The sequence below is a fragment of the Chelon labrosus genome (genome assembly GCF_963514085.1).
Source record: "Chelon labrosus genome assembly, chromosome: 9".
NCBI lineage: Eukaryota > Metazoa > Chordata > Actinopteri > Mugiliformes > Mugilidae > Chelon > Chelon labrosus.
Genome location: NC_140359.1, coordinates 25,759,316 through 25,774,399, shown reverse-complemented (window position 1 = coordinate 25,774,399; position 15,084 = coordinate 25,759,316). Strand labels below are relative to the sequence as shown.

General features: G+C 45.2%; 2 protein-coding genes across 11 annotated transcripts in view; both read right to left on the bottom strand.

The window, feature by feature from the left end:
- Positions 1 to 2,434, bottom strand: part of camk2b1 (calcium/calmodulin-dependent protein kinase (CaM kinase) II beta 1) — a 72,690-nt gene extending 70,256 nt beyond the window's left edge. For all 7 annotated transcript variants that reach the window (XM_084551152.1, XM_084551144.1, XM_084551147.1 and 4 more), the window contains exon 1: positions 2,184 to 2,434. In XM_084551152.1, coding sequence (XP_084407278.1) covers positions 2,184 to 2,245 — 62 coding nt within the window. In that variant the 5' untranslated portion in view covers positions 2,246 to 2,434. The remainder of the gene's footprint in view (positions 1 to 2,183) is intronic.
- Positions 2,435 to 4,449: 2,015 nt separating this feature from the next.
- LOC311493142 (protein transport protein Sec24C) lies at positions 4,450 to 14,658 on the bottom strand. Of its 4 annotated transcripts, none has more exons than XM_084551698.1 (21): positions 14,308 to 14,658; positions 12,153 to 12,881; positions 12,011 to 12,063; positions 11,809 to 11,862; positions 10,709 to 10,820; positions 10,428 to 10,555; positions 10,060 to 10,195; positions 9,718 to 9,827; positions 9,375 to 9,487; positions 9,077 to 9,268; positions 8,409 to 8,505; positions 8,199 to 8,303; positions 7,892 to 8,059; positions 7,699 to 7,795; positions 7,467 to 7,615; positions 6,998 to 7,136; positions 6,679 to 6,800; positions 6,392 to 6,571; positions 5,784 to 5,981; positions 5,476 to 5,565; positions 4,450 to 5,379 (listed from the first exon to the last, which is right to left on the bottom strand). In XM_084551698.1, exons 2-21 carry the CDS (start codon positions 12,829 to 12,831, stop codon positions 5,239 to 5,241), a joined length of 3,063 nt encoding a protein of 1,020 aa, XP_084407824.1. In that variant the 5' UTR covers positions 12,832 to 12,881; positions 14,308 to 14,658; the 3' UTR covers positions 4,450 to 5,238. The 4 variants fall into 4 exon arrangements, with proteins under 4 accessions (XP_084407824.1, XP_084407827.1, XP_084407826.1 ...); XM_084551701.1 differs by having other exon boundaries at positions 12,168 to 12,881; XM_084551700.1 differs by having other exon boundaries at positions 14,539 to 14,562.
- Between the last annotated feature and the right edge of the window lie 426 nt (positions 14,659 to 15,084).

The window sequence follows — 15,084 nt, the reverse complement described above, 5'->3', positions numbered from 1 at the left end:
CGGAGTTGGTCAAACTGACGCTATAGACCGGGGATACAGGCGGCACCATCTTGAGCTGAGACTGGAGGTACGTTGGCCGATGGCCCGCCCATACTTCCTCTAGACACTACTAAGACGTAACTTCTCAGAAAGTCTTGAACATAAACCAGTATTATATTAGCTACCTAAAATGACTTTGGTATTTTCAAGTCCCATCCACTAACATGGAGGGGGCGGAGCTTATGACCTACACTGCAGCCAGGCACCAGGGGGAGCTCTACTACTAGCTCCATCTTTTTTTACAGTCTGGAGCAGATGGAGCGCAAACAGAGAGCAGTGACGACAAGAAGAGCCAGCTCTTGGATGATGCGTAACGTTTTGATCTGAAAGACTGCACTAGACACGTAGGCTAGCTCCATCCATACACTAGCAATAGGTTTGGTCTGGAAACAGAGGGTTACCCAGGTGACCACAGCCTGGAACATCCACCAGCGACCAATCGTCGGCTACAAAACGACGGGTTACAAGCGAATATTATGTGGACAGAGGACTTTGTGAATTTAGGGGAAGCTGTGGCGCATGAGAGAAACAGCTTTGGGACGGTGAGGTCACTGGTTTGATCCCCTCTACGTCCATCGCCAAGGAGCCTCGAAGCAAGAACCCAAAACCCTGCAAAGCGCTCCCTGCTGCATGCCTCGAATGGGTTAAATGAAGACAGCTAATTCCTTCTATGTGTGTGTGTGTGCACATATAGAGATGGCAAATAAAGTGTTAAGTGATCTGATGTGACTTACAACAATGGCCCAGTGAGAAACACACACTCACCAGCGGCAAAAAGAAAAAGCTAGTACGGACTGAAACGGTGACCTAGTTTCATGATGAAAAAAACCAAAACAATAACAACATCCATGTAAACCTGTCAATACATTTTAGCCTAATATCGATACACGCAGCTAACGTGAACAAATGCAAATAGCCGAGCTGCACCAAGCTCACTACAGCTGCTGTCTTCCACTTCCACGCCACAGATCGGTATCCTTTCAGAGCCGACAGGGGGGTTAATACTACAAAATAAAAGCCTTTTGGTGGAGTGCTCCTTCAGTTCTTACTATAAATCAAGTGAAACTTAACTTTCTCCTAAAATACTTGCATGCCTGGTCACCTAAAGCAAAATAATATGCCAGAAAGTTAAGTTTTATGCATCTACGTGGTTGTGTTGTGTGTCATTTCATGGGGATATGCTTAAAACAAGACATTTTGGCTCAATAAATGAGTAAAGAAAAGTCACAACAGGAGGGATTATGTAGGATTAAGCTAATAAGAACAATACAAATCTATATTTTCAAGGCAAGACATCATTTTCACACTAACCGGGGTTAGGTGTTGAAAAAAAAAGCTATCTTTGTGTTTAAAAAACGTGCACTGAACAGAGATGATTCACACTGCACTGCAAAATGTCTTATCTGGTGCTATCTGTCACCACAAAGCTGCAAAAAAGAAACAGCTGTCTAAGGAAGAAACTGTTGTCACTCATTCACACACTGTCCAATAAACCTGTAAAGGGTGCCGCAGTTCAGAACTTGAAATTGAAGCCAATAAAAAAATCAAAAGTCTTGAGCATGCATCTCCATTTCCTATATGTTCTTCTGGTACTCATATTATTGTTGTTCCACGAAGCAGATGTTTTCTTTTCTGCAGCATTTCCCACATCTGGAGACCTGTGCTCTCCTTAGAGGGCATGCAACTGTTACTTAGAAAACATCTACTACTTTCCTTCTTTCTTTTTTCTTTTATAAACCGCACCTTTCATCCGCGGTTCACCGCATGACGCTGCAGGGACATGTAAAAGTGAGCAAACTGAGTCAATATGTTATTTCTTTCGTGCAAATGTCGAAACAAGAGAGAGAGAGCAAATGTTATGAGCGGTGCATGCATGCACAGAGAGACACAGAGAGAGAGAGAGAAGGAGAGAGCAGCGTATTTTGAGAGCTGTCATCCCTAAAAAGCGCGCACACGCTCACACAGACGCTCGCAGCACTGCTGGCCTGCAGAGTCAATCAACTCAGATCAGCTCCTGCAAAAAAAATAAACCAGCCCTGCTGCTTTTTAAACCAAATCACACTTTCCAACAGAGGCAGCAGCCCGACGCCGTTGCGCACACCACTACACCGACACCCGACACAACATCCACCGGCTCTACTCACTTCCCCAGCTCCTCGTATAGCTGATACTCGTCTGTGAATCGCGTACAGGTTGTCGTGGCCATGTCTCTCCCCTGTCTCTCTTCTGCTTCTTCTCCTTAATCAACTCCAAAAAAATAAAAAATTAAAAAATAAATAATGTGTGATCTGTGTATGTTTTGGGGGGGCTAAAATGTTGCGTTAGAAAAATACAGGTCCGCCCAGCAGCGAGCCGGCCGTTGGAGCGGTGGAAAGCCGTTTAGGAGGCGCCGAGTGACGGAGGGGTTTGATATAGAAAGACGAGGTAGCCGGGGTGGTGCTCTCTCTCTCTCTCTCTCTCTCTCTCTACTATCTGACAGCAGCTGCCGCGCTGTCATCAAGTCAGCTGATCTACCCACATCCACTTCCTGCCAGTAATTCCACAACAATTCAAAATAAAACGAGTATTTGCGTGAGGCATAGACTGTAGAAGAATATGCACGACGCGTTTCCACTTCCTCCCGCATTATACATTATTATACTGCAGGAAGAGCTCCCCCTGGTGGTTGGCTGCAGTATAGCTCCACCCCCTCCATGTTAGCGGATGGGACTTGGGCCGAACTAAATCTTTCTTTTTCAAGGATTGTTTCTGTCATTTTAGGTCATTAATATATACATTTTTCTTTTTTTTCTAAGTTTAATTTTATTTGATTTTAGTTCGTTTTTTGACTCTACAGAAACAGGATGTGACATCGAAAGAGGAAGTTTGGCCGGGCCATCGATAACAACAGGATGTGAAATCATGCTAGCATGCTGCCACGACAACTACTCTGTCTTTTTTTTATGTTTTGTTGCAAAATCACTCAAAAAATTTACACAAAATTTTCTTTTTGTGGAATTGCCTTGACTTTTATTGTTTCACATGTTCTTTTTTTAAATAATTTATATTTCTTTTGTTACTCTTTTGCATACGTACAAGGCTAGCTAATGCTAATCATTGAGTTATTTTAGCAGTGTAACATACAGAGTATTGCAAAAAATAAAAAATAAAATTCAGTAGCCTAGTGTAAGAGTAATATACAGTATTAACAGTAATGCAAATAAGGTACTTCGTAGTATTAGTAATAGTGCAAATAAAGTTATTTGTATTATTTAGCAGTGGTGCAAATACTATGTAAATGGTGAAGTTGCAGAACAGGGTTACACACAGTAAACTATAAACTCTGCAATAGTAAAAAGAACCCGTGGAGTTGACGCGTTGGCGTAAGAGCAGCATATTTCCAGACTCAGGCCGTTCAAGTGTGTCAGGTAAAAATACATTTTTGTTTATGTTTTATTTTGAAGGCAACAATCACACATCTTCCGGCCTCGTGCTCGTCAGTCTGGCTCATTTCACGCAGTCCTGTTCTTTCTGCAGCACCTTCACTACTCAGCGACTCTCTCTCTCTTTCTCTCGCTCCCTCTCTGGCGCCCTCTGGTGGATTGAGGGCGCAGCGTCAAAGCGCCACAACGTAATGGAGCGCACCTCCCGCCTGCACGGTGCGCATTTCCAAATACGGGCAAATATGAGACAGAGCTTGTTTGCGAGCGCCACGTGTGTGTGTGTGAGTGTGTGTGTGACAGAGAGATGTAAGTGTTTATCTGGAGTCGAGGTGGACGCTGTGACAAAGTGAAGGGGTTAAATGGAGACATGTTGAGAAACTGGCCCAAGACTAAACAGAATATTATACAGAACACTGAAGACATATAATGCACAAGTCTGATATGAAGCATTTTGGTTGGCACTGCATGATAAACAGGTTAAATGCAAATAAAAATAAAAACAGAAAGCTAATGAAGGGATTTCACTTTTCAAGCTTCTCCAATGTCACCAGATTTATTTCCATCCAGTGTTGCATTCATTTCTCACCAAGATCTTGTATTGATGATGGGAGAGTCTGACCGCTGCACAAAGCCTTCTCCAGCACATCCCAAAGATTCTCAATGGGGTTAAGGTCTGGACTCTGTGGTGGCCAATCCATGTGTGACAATGATGTCTCATGCTCCCTGAACCACTCTTTCACAATCTGAGCCCCATGAATCCTGACATTGTCATCTTGGAATATGATCCATTGATGGAATAACCTGGTCATTCAGTATATTCAGGTAGTCAGCTGACCTCATTCTTTGGGCACATAATGTTGCTGAACCTAGACCTGAGCAACTGCAGCAACCCCAGATCATAGCACTGCCCCCACAGGCTTGTACAGTAGACACTAGGCATGATGGGTGCATCACTTCATCTGCCTCTCTTCTTACCCTGATGGTTCCCCACTATCCTTCCAGTCTTTAATAATGCGTTGGACAGTTCTTAACCCAGTTTTAGTAGTTTCTACAATCTCCTTAGATGTTTTCTCTGCTTGATGCATGCCAATGATTTGACCCTTCTCAAACATCTTTTCCACGACCACAGGATGTGTCTTTAGACATGGTTGTTGAAGAAATGAGAAGCTACTCATTGCATCAGTTGGGGTTAAATGACTCGTTCCCAGCCTTTATTTTATTTACTGGACATGATCCACACACATCACTCATACACACGACTCTCAGATAAGGATTTCAGAATAAATAACATCATTGACACGTTTTCAATAATACGCAGATCCATTCAGAGCAGCACTCGTCACACAAACACATTTTATATCGCTGCAGTCATTAAATGAATGAATGATGTGTCTCTTGTAATGTCCCCATGCGTCGCCTCATCCTCTGACAGCAGAGCTTTTAGTATTTCCACATTTCAATAACGTCTAACGGGCGGCACAGCGGTGTGGTTAGTACTGATGCCTCACAGCAAGAAGGCTCTAATCATCCAGTCCAATCCTCTCCAGGTTCTCCAGCTTCCTCCCACCGTCCAAAGACATGCTCCTTAGGTTCACTGGTGATTCTAAACTGGCCGCCACTGACCTGTCCAGGGTGTACCCCGCCTCTCGCAGTAAGACAGCTGGGATAGGCTCCAGCCGCCCCGCACCCCTTAACAGGACAAGCGGTTACAGAAGATAAATGAATAGTGATTTGTTCTGGGGCAAACATGCTGCTGTCGTGTCATCTTTTGAGTTTGTCACTGCAGCAGCCGGACAGAGTTGACATGGAGATGGTAGAGGAAGTCGGCGTAGGACGCTCCACCATTGAGGCTCTTGTCTTCCACCAGGTGGCGCTGCAGGGCCTCCTCGCAGGTGTCGCCCTGCTTCACCACCCAGAGCTGAAAACAGAAAGCGGACCAAGTCTGGTCAGAGTCTGAAAGCAAAAGGAGGCAACAGAGGAGATGTGAACTGAACTTGACGTGGTCTTTGCTCACCTTGCGGGTGCAGGGTGTCTGGGAGTTCAGTGTGTTGATGAGGGACCGGACATGGATGGACAGAGGGGTCTCCAGAACCGGCAACTTGGTCTGAAGGAGCACATGGATAGAAATGATAAAACAGCTGAGCTCAGTGGTGACATGGATAGTTGTCTTTTTCTCTTTTATCACTTAACTCCTTTCTTTCTTTTTTCTCCATTAAACCATCATGAATAAAATACTGTTTTACAGCTAAACCTTTATTACACTGTGTTCACTTGTAGATGAGTCCTTAGACATAGTAATAAACCGTACGTGTGATCTCTCACCTCTCCAGACGGCAGGGAGGAGAAGCCGCTGCTGTTGAAGAGCTCAACCAGTGTGCATGCTGGGACCTGGGTGCCCACCCAGAGCAGCAGGCTGAGGGGCGCGTGCATCAGATACAGACCTCGGGGCTCCAGGTTGGCAGCAGAGCAACGCAGCGCCTCCTCTGGGTTTGGGGGACGGGAGCCGTCAGCTGACAGCGGCTGGAGGAGACAAAGGAGGGAAAATCTCAACAAAATAAATGTCTGCAAGGCGTTTGGCGCAAATTAATAATAATATGGAGACAGGTCAGGTCAGAGGTCAAGACGGATGCTGGACAAACATCTTCTTTTCTACTTTCATTCCGTTTCAGCGAGTAATTAATACAATATTGTTGAAATGTTGTATTTAAGTTTGGTTTGGGTTCACAGGGCAATCGAGACAAAGTCCTGGTACACCGTCAATCAAACTGAAAGTGGAGGAATCAATAATAATCAGCTAAAACTTCTTTACTGCCTAAAAGAATCTAGGATCTCTAACTAAGTGATCTCTCTAAGTGATATTGAAATTTCAGCCTTAGTTTCTTTGGTAGCATAAATCTGACCAAGACAAACTCCCGTGTGTTGACACTGACCAGAGGCAGCAGCAGAGGGTAGAAGTGTGTGGCGGTGCTGCACGTGTCCATGCTGAGCACCTGGCAACGCTGCTGCAGCCTCTGGTGGATGGAGCTCCTCAGGCCCGGCAGCAGCACCTCGCTCTTCCTCAGGCTGTTGATGTAAACAGGGAGAGCCCGCAGGTGCTGAGGAAGGACCAGCTGCAGAGCACAAACACAGCACGGTCAAACATTCAGTGGCTGTAACAGCTCCCCGACTGTTTAGTATAATTTAAACGTAGGCATTCAAGTATAAAATGAATTTCTACCTGTCCTGCAGATACTGAAGCAGAGCAGCAGTGTTTGCGGTAGGACGCCAACGCTTCCGTTACCTCCGTCTGCAGCTCCTCCCTCAGCTCCTGCAGAGGGCGCTCCAGCACTGAACAGTACACTGAGGAGACGACATCCACTATTTATTTTACAGCTTCCATGGATAGCATCTGAACAAATCATTAATGTCACCGTAGAGCAGTATCAACATTTCTATTTATACCTTCCAGGCGTTTGTGCTATTTTTCCTTAAGAGGATAAAAACCTATTACTGGCACACGCTGCATAATTTATCATAACAATATGCAGATTCCTTACTCTTCTTGCAGTAGAAAGCGAGCAGCGTCTGGGCCTGAAAGTGCCGGAAAGTGTCTTGTAGCTGATGTGAGCATCGTAAGGTCAGCGTGTGAACCCTGGTCCTCCGGTCTCCTGACTGGAGGCTGTAAGTCAGCACAACCTGACACACAGGAGGGGAAAGGAGAGGATTACGGTACGGTTAAAAGAGCTTTGACGCTAGCCAGCCTCTATTAAAACAGAAGAGGAGGAAGAAGACGTTGTGACGCTACAGGGACGTGATTTGTTCTACAAAAGATCAGGCTTGGCTGAAGCTTGATACCTGATACCGATCTCCTGACATCGCTTGAGACATCTCGACTAAATTTGCTCTCAGGACTGATTCCAATGTCATGAAATTAATAAATATATATGTTTAAAAAATCTTTAAAACATGACTAATAGTCCACTTAAATGTCAACTAACAGATCTAAGGTGATGATCGCAGACCCACCTGTATGGCCATCCCCCTGGTCTCATCCAGAGCTCTGTTGTGTGCGATCTCCACAGCCAGCGTTGTCCACCCATCAAGGGTCGCCAGGGTGACGTGTCCGGGGCTCGGGCCGGGGACAAACAGTCCGTAACAGCCGGACACACGTAAATCTGGTGAGACAGGTACAGATAGTGGAGCCACGTGTGTTTTTAAAGAGCACACGCTGCATAATTACGATACACCGATCGCTCACCTTTGCTGACAAATATCCTGAGCTCAGCCTTGTAGCCCGTGTCCGTCTCTACGGCTCGCTTTAGATCAGAGGTGAAACGCTCTCTGTCCAATTGCCCCTGCAGTGGAAATAAAAAAAAAAAAGAAAAAATATGTCAAATTGTGTCTTTAACAATGAATGTTATGCAGATCGAAGTGGAGGAGCTGTCCTGTACCTGGAGGTGGCCGTAGGTGTTCAGAGCTCCACCTGTTAGATATGGAATGTGCCCTGGCCAGGCCCCGCCCACATCTTGCTGAGAAAGGACAAACAGGTGAACCCCACATCCCTGAAGGACACACTCCTTGGCCAATGAGAGGGCTACTTCTGATGGCTGGAAGATGGACTGGGAAAAAACAAAAGAGAAGTGAAGTTAGGTCACAATATAATTATTAAACTCTCTATAAAAACTACAAGCTGCCTCCTCCCACATAAGAGAAAGATCAGAGGACAGCACTATTAGGGGTAATTTAGGCTATATGTACCTTTGGTTTGTTGGTGCCGAAGAACCCTGAGGAGGAGTTTGTGTGTCCTGTTTCTACCAGAGGGGCCGTATGGAAGATCAGCAGCTTGCCAGGACAACTCAGGCCCTAGTTTGTAAGATAATCAGGATGAAGCTATTAACCAAAATACACAAGGAGAAACTTATGAACATGAATATAGCATTAACCCTCATTTAGGTTAGATGCCCAAACCTGTAGAACGGCTAGCCCTGCTTTGACAGGCAGCTCCATGGGAACGCCATCAGAGCCATCACACTCTGCACTGAACTGAGGAACAAGCTGCAACACACTGCACACACAGAGAGACAATAAAACTGAACAAAACTGAAGAGAAAACTACTCATCATAACATTATGACCACCTTCCTAATATTGTGTAGGTCAAAACAGTTGTGACTCATCAGAGAATGGACATGGGCCTTCTGAGGGTGTCCTGTGGTGTCTTGGGGCTTTGAGGGGAGGGGCCTCTGTGGATCATCCCACAGATACTTGATCAGTTTGGGATCTAGTGAATTTGGAGGCCAGGTCAACACCTTGTTCTGTTCTTCATGTTTTTTTTTTTAGTTGTTCTTCATGTTTTTGTGTGTGTGTCTGTGTCAGGCTGCATCCTGCTGGGGATGGCTGCTGCCATCAAGGAGTGTCATTGCTATGGGGTGGGGGTGCCTGGTCTGGTCTAGGTGGGTGCTACATGTCTAAGTAACATCCACACCAATGAATGCCAGGTCCACAAGTTTCCCAGCAGAACACTGAACTATCACAAGATGGTCAATGTTATTTACTTCTCCTGTCAGTGGTCGTAATGTTATGGTTGATTGGTATATAAATCATTTCAGCTCAGATAACAGCCAACGTGGTTGTTACCTGTCGATACTGCTTATACAGTCTCTGAGGGACACCAGGAGCCCCTCCCTCACAGGAAGCTGCAGGTCCTCAGTCTCCGTGATGACCAGCATGTGCGGGCGGGACAGATCGGGACTGAGGTCGTACAGGTGGACGCTGGTGTCGTACGTTATCAAACCAACACGGACATCCGACAGCGAGTCGCCGTCCTCCCTACGCGAACGGGACGAGAACCTCAACAGTTTTTTGTGCACACGAACGCCGCCGAGCAGGACGTGGAAGTTGTGGGTGTGTGGGTGCAGGTGGGAGTGGGTTATACCTGTTCAGAGAGGTGAGCAGTGTGTGGATCTGTTTTGTTAGAAATTCCAGATGTCCCCCTCTCAGCGCTGAGGCAGACACGTCTATGGCTAGAAGCAGCGCGGCAGGTTCACCCTGAAACAAAATATAAAAAATAAAATAAACAGACATCGACACAATTTATAGTGTCCCATATAAAAACTAATTAAATGAGGCTGTAATGGTCTTAAATATTTCCAGTTTGGATGCTACAATGACTTGTGTTTCCTGCCACTCACAGACCACTTGTGCAGACGTGTTACTGACAAAGCCAATATATGAAAGGATGAAGCGTAGACGAACAACTGTGGCGAGTGAAGCCTAACCTTCTGAGAGTTGAGTATCTCGTATGACCCCATACTAAGCTCAGGCCTCTTGTCTTTATCAACACGAAACCCATCGGCGCCTTTGGTGGGCTGGTAGTGCTGCCACGACACTGAGACGCAACAGAGGAGAGAAAAGCTGCACAAGTCGCACAAAGAGGAAGCATAAAGACATAGCATAGCATACATTCAGGTTAATAAAGCCACACTACACACCATCTTTAACGTAGATCTTAAATGATCTTTGTTCACACGGTTACTTGATAATGTGTAAGAACGAGCTGCTCGCTTTCCTGTTTGGGATTTTAGTCGTGACAGATTCAAGTTCTCCGTGTTAAATCTGACCTTCGCTGAGTTTACCACAGAAGGGGCAGTAAAACCTTTGACCACAGTCCTGCCAGCTCATCGCCGGGCACATGGAGGCTCCACACTGGCCACAGCCCGAAACGCTCTCCGTCTCCTTGCACAGCGGGATGAGCTTCTAGAGGCAACAAACACACACATAAGTTAACGTCACATGTTTCTCCACAAATGAGTTATTCGTAGCGTTTCTACAAGTCTTTAGTCTTATTTGTCATCTGTGTGTAATTTGCACGGGACAGATTACTAGAGGCCCCTTAGGTAGCACCAGTCCCATACGAATACGGATTCTTTTTTTTTGTTAATTCTCCCTGTATATAATTCAACTATGTATAAAACAAACAGAAACCCACCTCTCCAGCATTTTGTTTCGCCAGAGGAGTGACCAGAGCTCCCAGCGGCAGATGGCTGAGCAGCACAGATTGACCTTCACAGGGCACAGAGTAGGAGGTGAAGCGGATGGCAGAGGGGCTCGCGTTACCTACAGTTCAAACAGACACAAGGCCAAAGTTAAATCTAATCTCATCAGTGTATGAAGTAGCTCTGTAATTAATTCAAGCAGCACTGATGTATTGCTTCTGGACTGGATAAAGTGAACTGATACGGAGCAGGTCTCTGTGATACAGATACACACCTCTGTCCTCGATTATACAGGAAGTAGTGGCCAAAGGAGGCAGACGGGAAAAAGGTTCTGAGACGAAGACCTTGCCCTCCCACGCTGCCTTGTCATCTGACATCACCTTCACCTGCAGCAAACACGGGCAAGCAGACAGCTCGTCAATCGGCTAGAATGATAGACTTTATTTAAACAGACGCAGGATGTATCAGGAAATATTTAGATTCATTCAATAGTAATAGCCAACGTGGGTCGAAGCAGGTAGAGCAGGTTGTCTGAGGAACCAGAGGGTCAGTACTTTGATCCTCAGAACATGGACCACACGCTCAAGTTTGTGCGTTTGTGTGAACGAGTGGTTAGATGTGTTATTGTAACTGTAGTACCAATAGGTAGAAAGGTGCAGTGTACACCGATCAGGCAGAACATTATGACCACTGAGAGGAGAAGTAAATCACATTGACCATCTTGTGACAGTTCAGTGTTCTGCTGGGAAACTTTTGGACCTGCCATTCATTCATGTGGATGTTACTTAGACATGTAGCACCCACCTAGACCAGACCAGGCACCCCCACCCCATAGCAATGACACTCCTTGATGGCAGCAGCAGCACACTAAAACGCTTTAGGAACAACTCAAAAAAACAAAAAAACATGAAGAACAGCACAAGGTGTTGACCTGGCCTCCAAATTCACTAGATCCCAAACTGATCAAGTATCTGTGGGATGATCCACAGAGGCCCCTCCCCTCAAAGGCCCCCCCCACTAACAACATTCTGTTGCCAGACACCACAGGACACCCTCAGAAGGTCACAACTGTTTTGGAGGCACAAGGTGGTCATAATGTTATGCCTGATCGGTGTATATGCATACAGAATTATACTGTTATTACAAGTACAAATTAACGTACTGGACCGTAAATTGCAAGAGTCGTTTCCAATAGTATTGCGAGAAGACCCGCTGCAAATGGCGACACATGTCCTCAGCATATGATGTACATCACATTAACGGATGAGACACTGTGCGATGTGTGTCGTGCTTAAAATACAAAAGCCTGCAATCAGCCGGGCAGAGAACTCACCTTAGTCAAGAAGTGAAAGAAACGTGAACAGAAGAACTTACGGCGCTAGGCAGGAGCTCTGGGTCCAGGCCGTAACGGGACTCAGAGGTGGGAGACTGCAGGAAATATACAGGAAGTAAAACAAGTAATTATCAAACAAACACAACAAGACAATGCTTCACCAGTCAATTCCCCCAATTTTGTGTCTATTTGAAGAATTATAGAAGTGATTCAAACACGTGTGCATATTTATATTTTCCTCACCTGTGGAGGGATGTCCCTGTTCTCTGCAGCTGCACTGGGAACAAATTCGTTTCCTGAGGAGAAACAGGAGATCCAGATAAGAAGCAATAAGGGCTGTTTTCATCCGGACACGTGTGAAGGAGCACGTTAGCATACCATTTACCTATTAAAAACGCACCTCTAGACTGCGGTGGGAGCGTCCACTGAGGATGCTGCTGCTGCTGCTGCACGGGACAGGTGGGCGAGGTATGGTTGTAAGCATATCCCACAGAAGACCCCGCCGCTTCCCCCTCAAACGAAAGCGGGGGCACAGGCTGTGGACTCTGGTTCACGTAGTATCCAGATAACGGAGGGCTAACGGGCAGATGACTCTGGTGAGGTGACTGAGGTCCATTCAGTAAACCCTGGGGTACGTTCAAGGGCTGCAGAGGGGCACATACTGCTTGAGAGGAATAAAGTGACATTTGTTGGAGGTTGCAAGGCTGCGTCAACTCGTTTTGGAGAGGAAGACAATGTAGAGGTGCGTTTCTTCCATGGCTTGGAATCATGGATGAAACAGGAAGGATTTGCTGCACACTCTGGTGAGCATTATTAACACAAAGCATGGCGTGACGGGTGTTGTCTCGAGGTGAAAAGGCAGCAAGGCCGCTCCGGGAGCCGTGGGTGGACGCCTGCAGGTGGTCGTAACAGGGTTTAGACGGCGAGCCCAGGCTGAGGTGCTGAAAGCTGGGGAGAGGATCGCCGAGACGTCCTGGAGGCGAGGACGTGGACCAGCCGTTCCGGTCCGCCCACGACTGGCAGGGGGGTGCCTGGTTCTGATTGGGTGAGGGGACGTCCATCATCCTCCATAACCATCACCATCGGTAGGTGTTTTTCTTCTTGGAGGCGGGACCTCGCAAGACAACAAAACGTTAAATTAATTGATGCTAAGTTCTGTATATTGGCTATATTTCTTAAAGAGTAGACAGAAATGGATTTGACTTTTAACAGCAGCGACAAGGGGCACAGTTTTCTTGCTTTAACGTCAGGCCCCTAGTTTAGAACAATGTAAAGAGAGAGTGAAACGTCTTTATAGAATGAAGAAAATCACACAAAACTTAAACTCAATAAAGATGTTAAAATATGGGCACAAACTGAAGATCTCAAATCACTCAAACCCCATTTTTTTCTAGTTTTAAACGACTTTATACATTTATTTCATAAGATTTTCTAGTTTTATTGCTTTGTTTTCATTTTGAACCTGCAGTGTTGTAGTTTGGAATGGTTGTACCAGGGATTAATCAGTAGATAAAGGGCAAATACAATACTTTCTAATATTGTGTAGGTCTCCCTTGTGGTGACTCATCAGAGAATGGACATGGGCCTTCTGAGGGTGTCTTGTGGCGTCTGGCAACAGAATACTGTTACTGTTAGTGGGATCAGTTTGGGATCTAGTGAATTTGGAGGCCAGGTCAACACCTTGTGCTGTTCTTCATGGTTTTTTGAGTTGTTCCTAAAGCGTTTTTGTGAGTTTTGCTGATGGGGATGGCTGCTGCCATCAAGGAGTGTCATTGCTATGGGATGGGGGGGTGCCTGGTCTGGTCTAGGTGGGTGCTACATGTCTAAGTAACATCCACATGAATGAATGCCAGGTCCAGAAGTTTCCCAGCAGAACATTGAACTGTCACAAGATGGTTTAAATGTTATTTACTTCTCCTGCCTGTGGTTTTAATGTTATGGCTGATCAGTGTATGTCTGTAAATTCCTAATGTCAACAAATAAAAAGATGGCTACACAACCTGTGTCTATGCATCACATTAATATATTTTTCTGGACTATACCCAGTACACTACAAATCCCTCATATGTGTCAGCATACGTGGCAATAAATAAATAAATAAATCTGACTGCGAAACAGAAAAAGGGAACTAAAAGATAACGAAGGTCGTGATGTTGTTTCTGACACTAGCTTAAATGTTACCTGGCAACAACAACCAGCTAATATCAGCTGTGATTCCGTTAACTTTAAAACCTCTTGTTTCTGTGACTGTAGCAGTTCGCTGTCTTCCCACTGGCAGGTATCTTAAACCACAACATCTAAATTAAATATTTAAAACTGTAATGCCTCGCTCATTTATTTTTAATACCTGCTAGCTCCTGTTAGCACAGAGAGAGAGAGACGCTCTATGGGGATGAGGTCTTGACATATAGACACAGGAAGGACAGCTTAAAAGATTAAAACAAATAATAATAATAAAAAAGACACAGCCACATATAAAACCTCAAGTTGAAATAAATAAACGTGTATTTTTTTAGTGATAAAAAAATTTAAATCGCTACCTTTGGACGTCAACGGAAACAAACGGTTCTGCGTGCGTTCGTTCGTTAACGTTACTAACGGTCGCCGTTTCATTTTCTCCTCTGCTGCGACAGAAGCGAAACGCTTTCAATACGTTACATTATAATAAACTATAATAAAGACACCGTGTTTGGGGAAAGACTACATCTTTAACGTCGGTGTCCGTAGCCGCAACAAACAACAACAACACGGTAAAGAAACCGGAGCCTTACCGCTACGTTAGCATCACATTAGCAAGAATCACGACAGCAAACTTCCGCTTTTCCCTTCAAAATAAAAGCCCGTTGTAAATAAAGGTCTAATGTTTTTCCTTCATGTCAAATTAGCTTCTGTATAACAGCTAAATGAGTTTTATATACAATTTAATTTATTTAGGTTATTTTAGGATTAAAATCAAAGAGTCAAAATTCAAGGATTGCACATGCACTGATCAGCCACAACATTAAAACCACTGACAGGTGAAGTGAATAACATCTCATTTCAATGCACTGGTCTGCTCTGCTTGGAAACCCTTGATCCTGGCATTCATGCAGATGTATTTAGACACGTACGACACACTTAAATGTTGCTGGACGTCCACTCCATGGCAACAACCATCCCTGACAGCAGCAGCCTTATCCAGCAGCTTGCAGAAAAATCTAATTTTTTCAGATTCCAAACGGACTGAGCATCTGTGGGATCCACGGAGGACCCTCCCCTCAATCTGTATGACCCGAAAGCCCCCCCCCCACTAACATCCTGGTGCCAGACATCAGAGG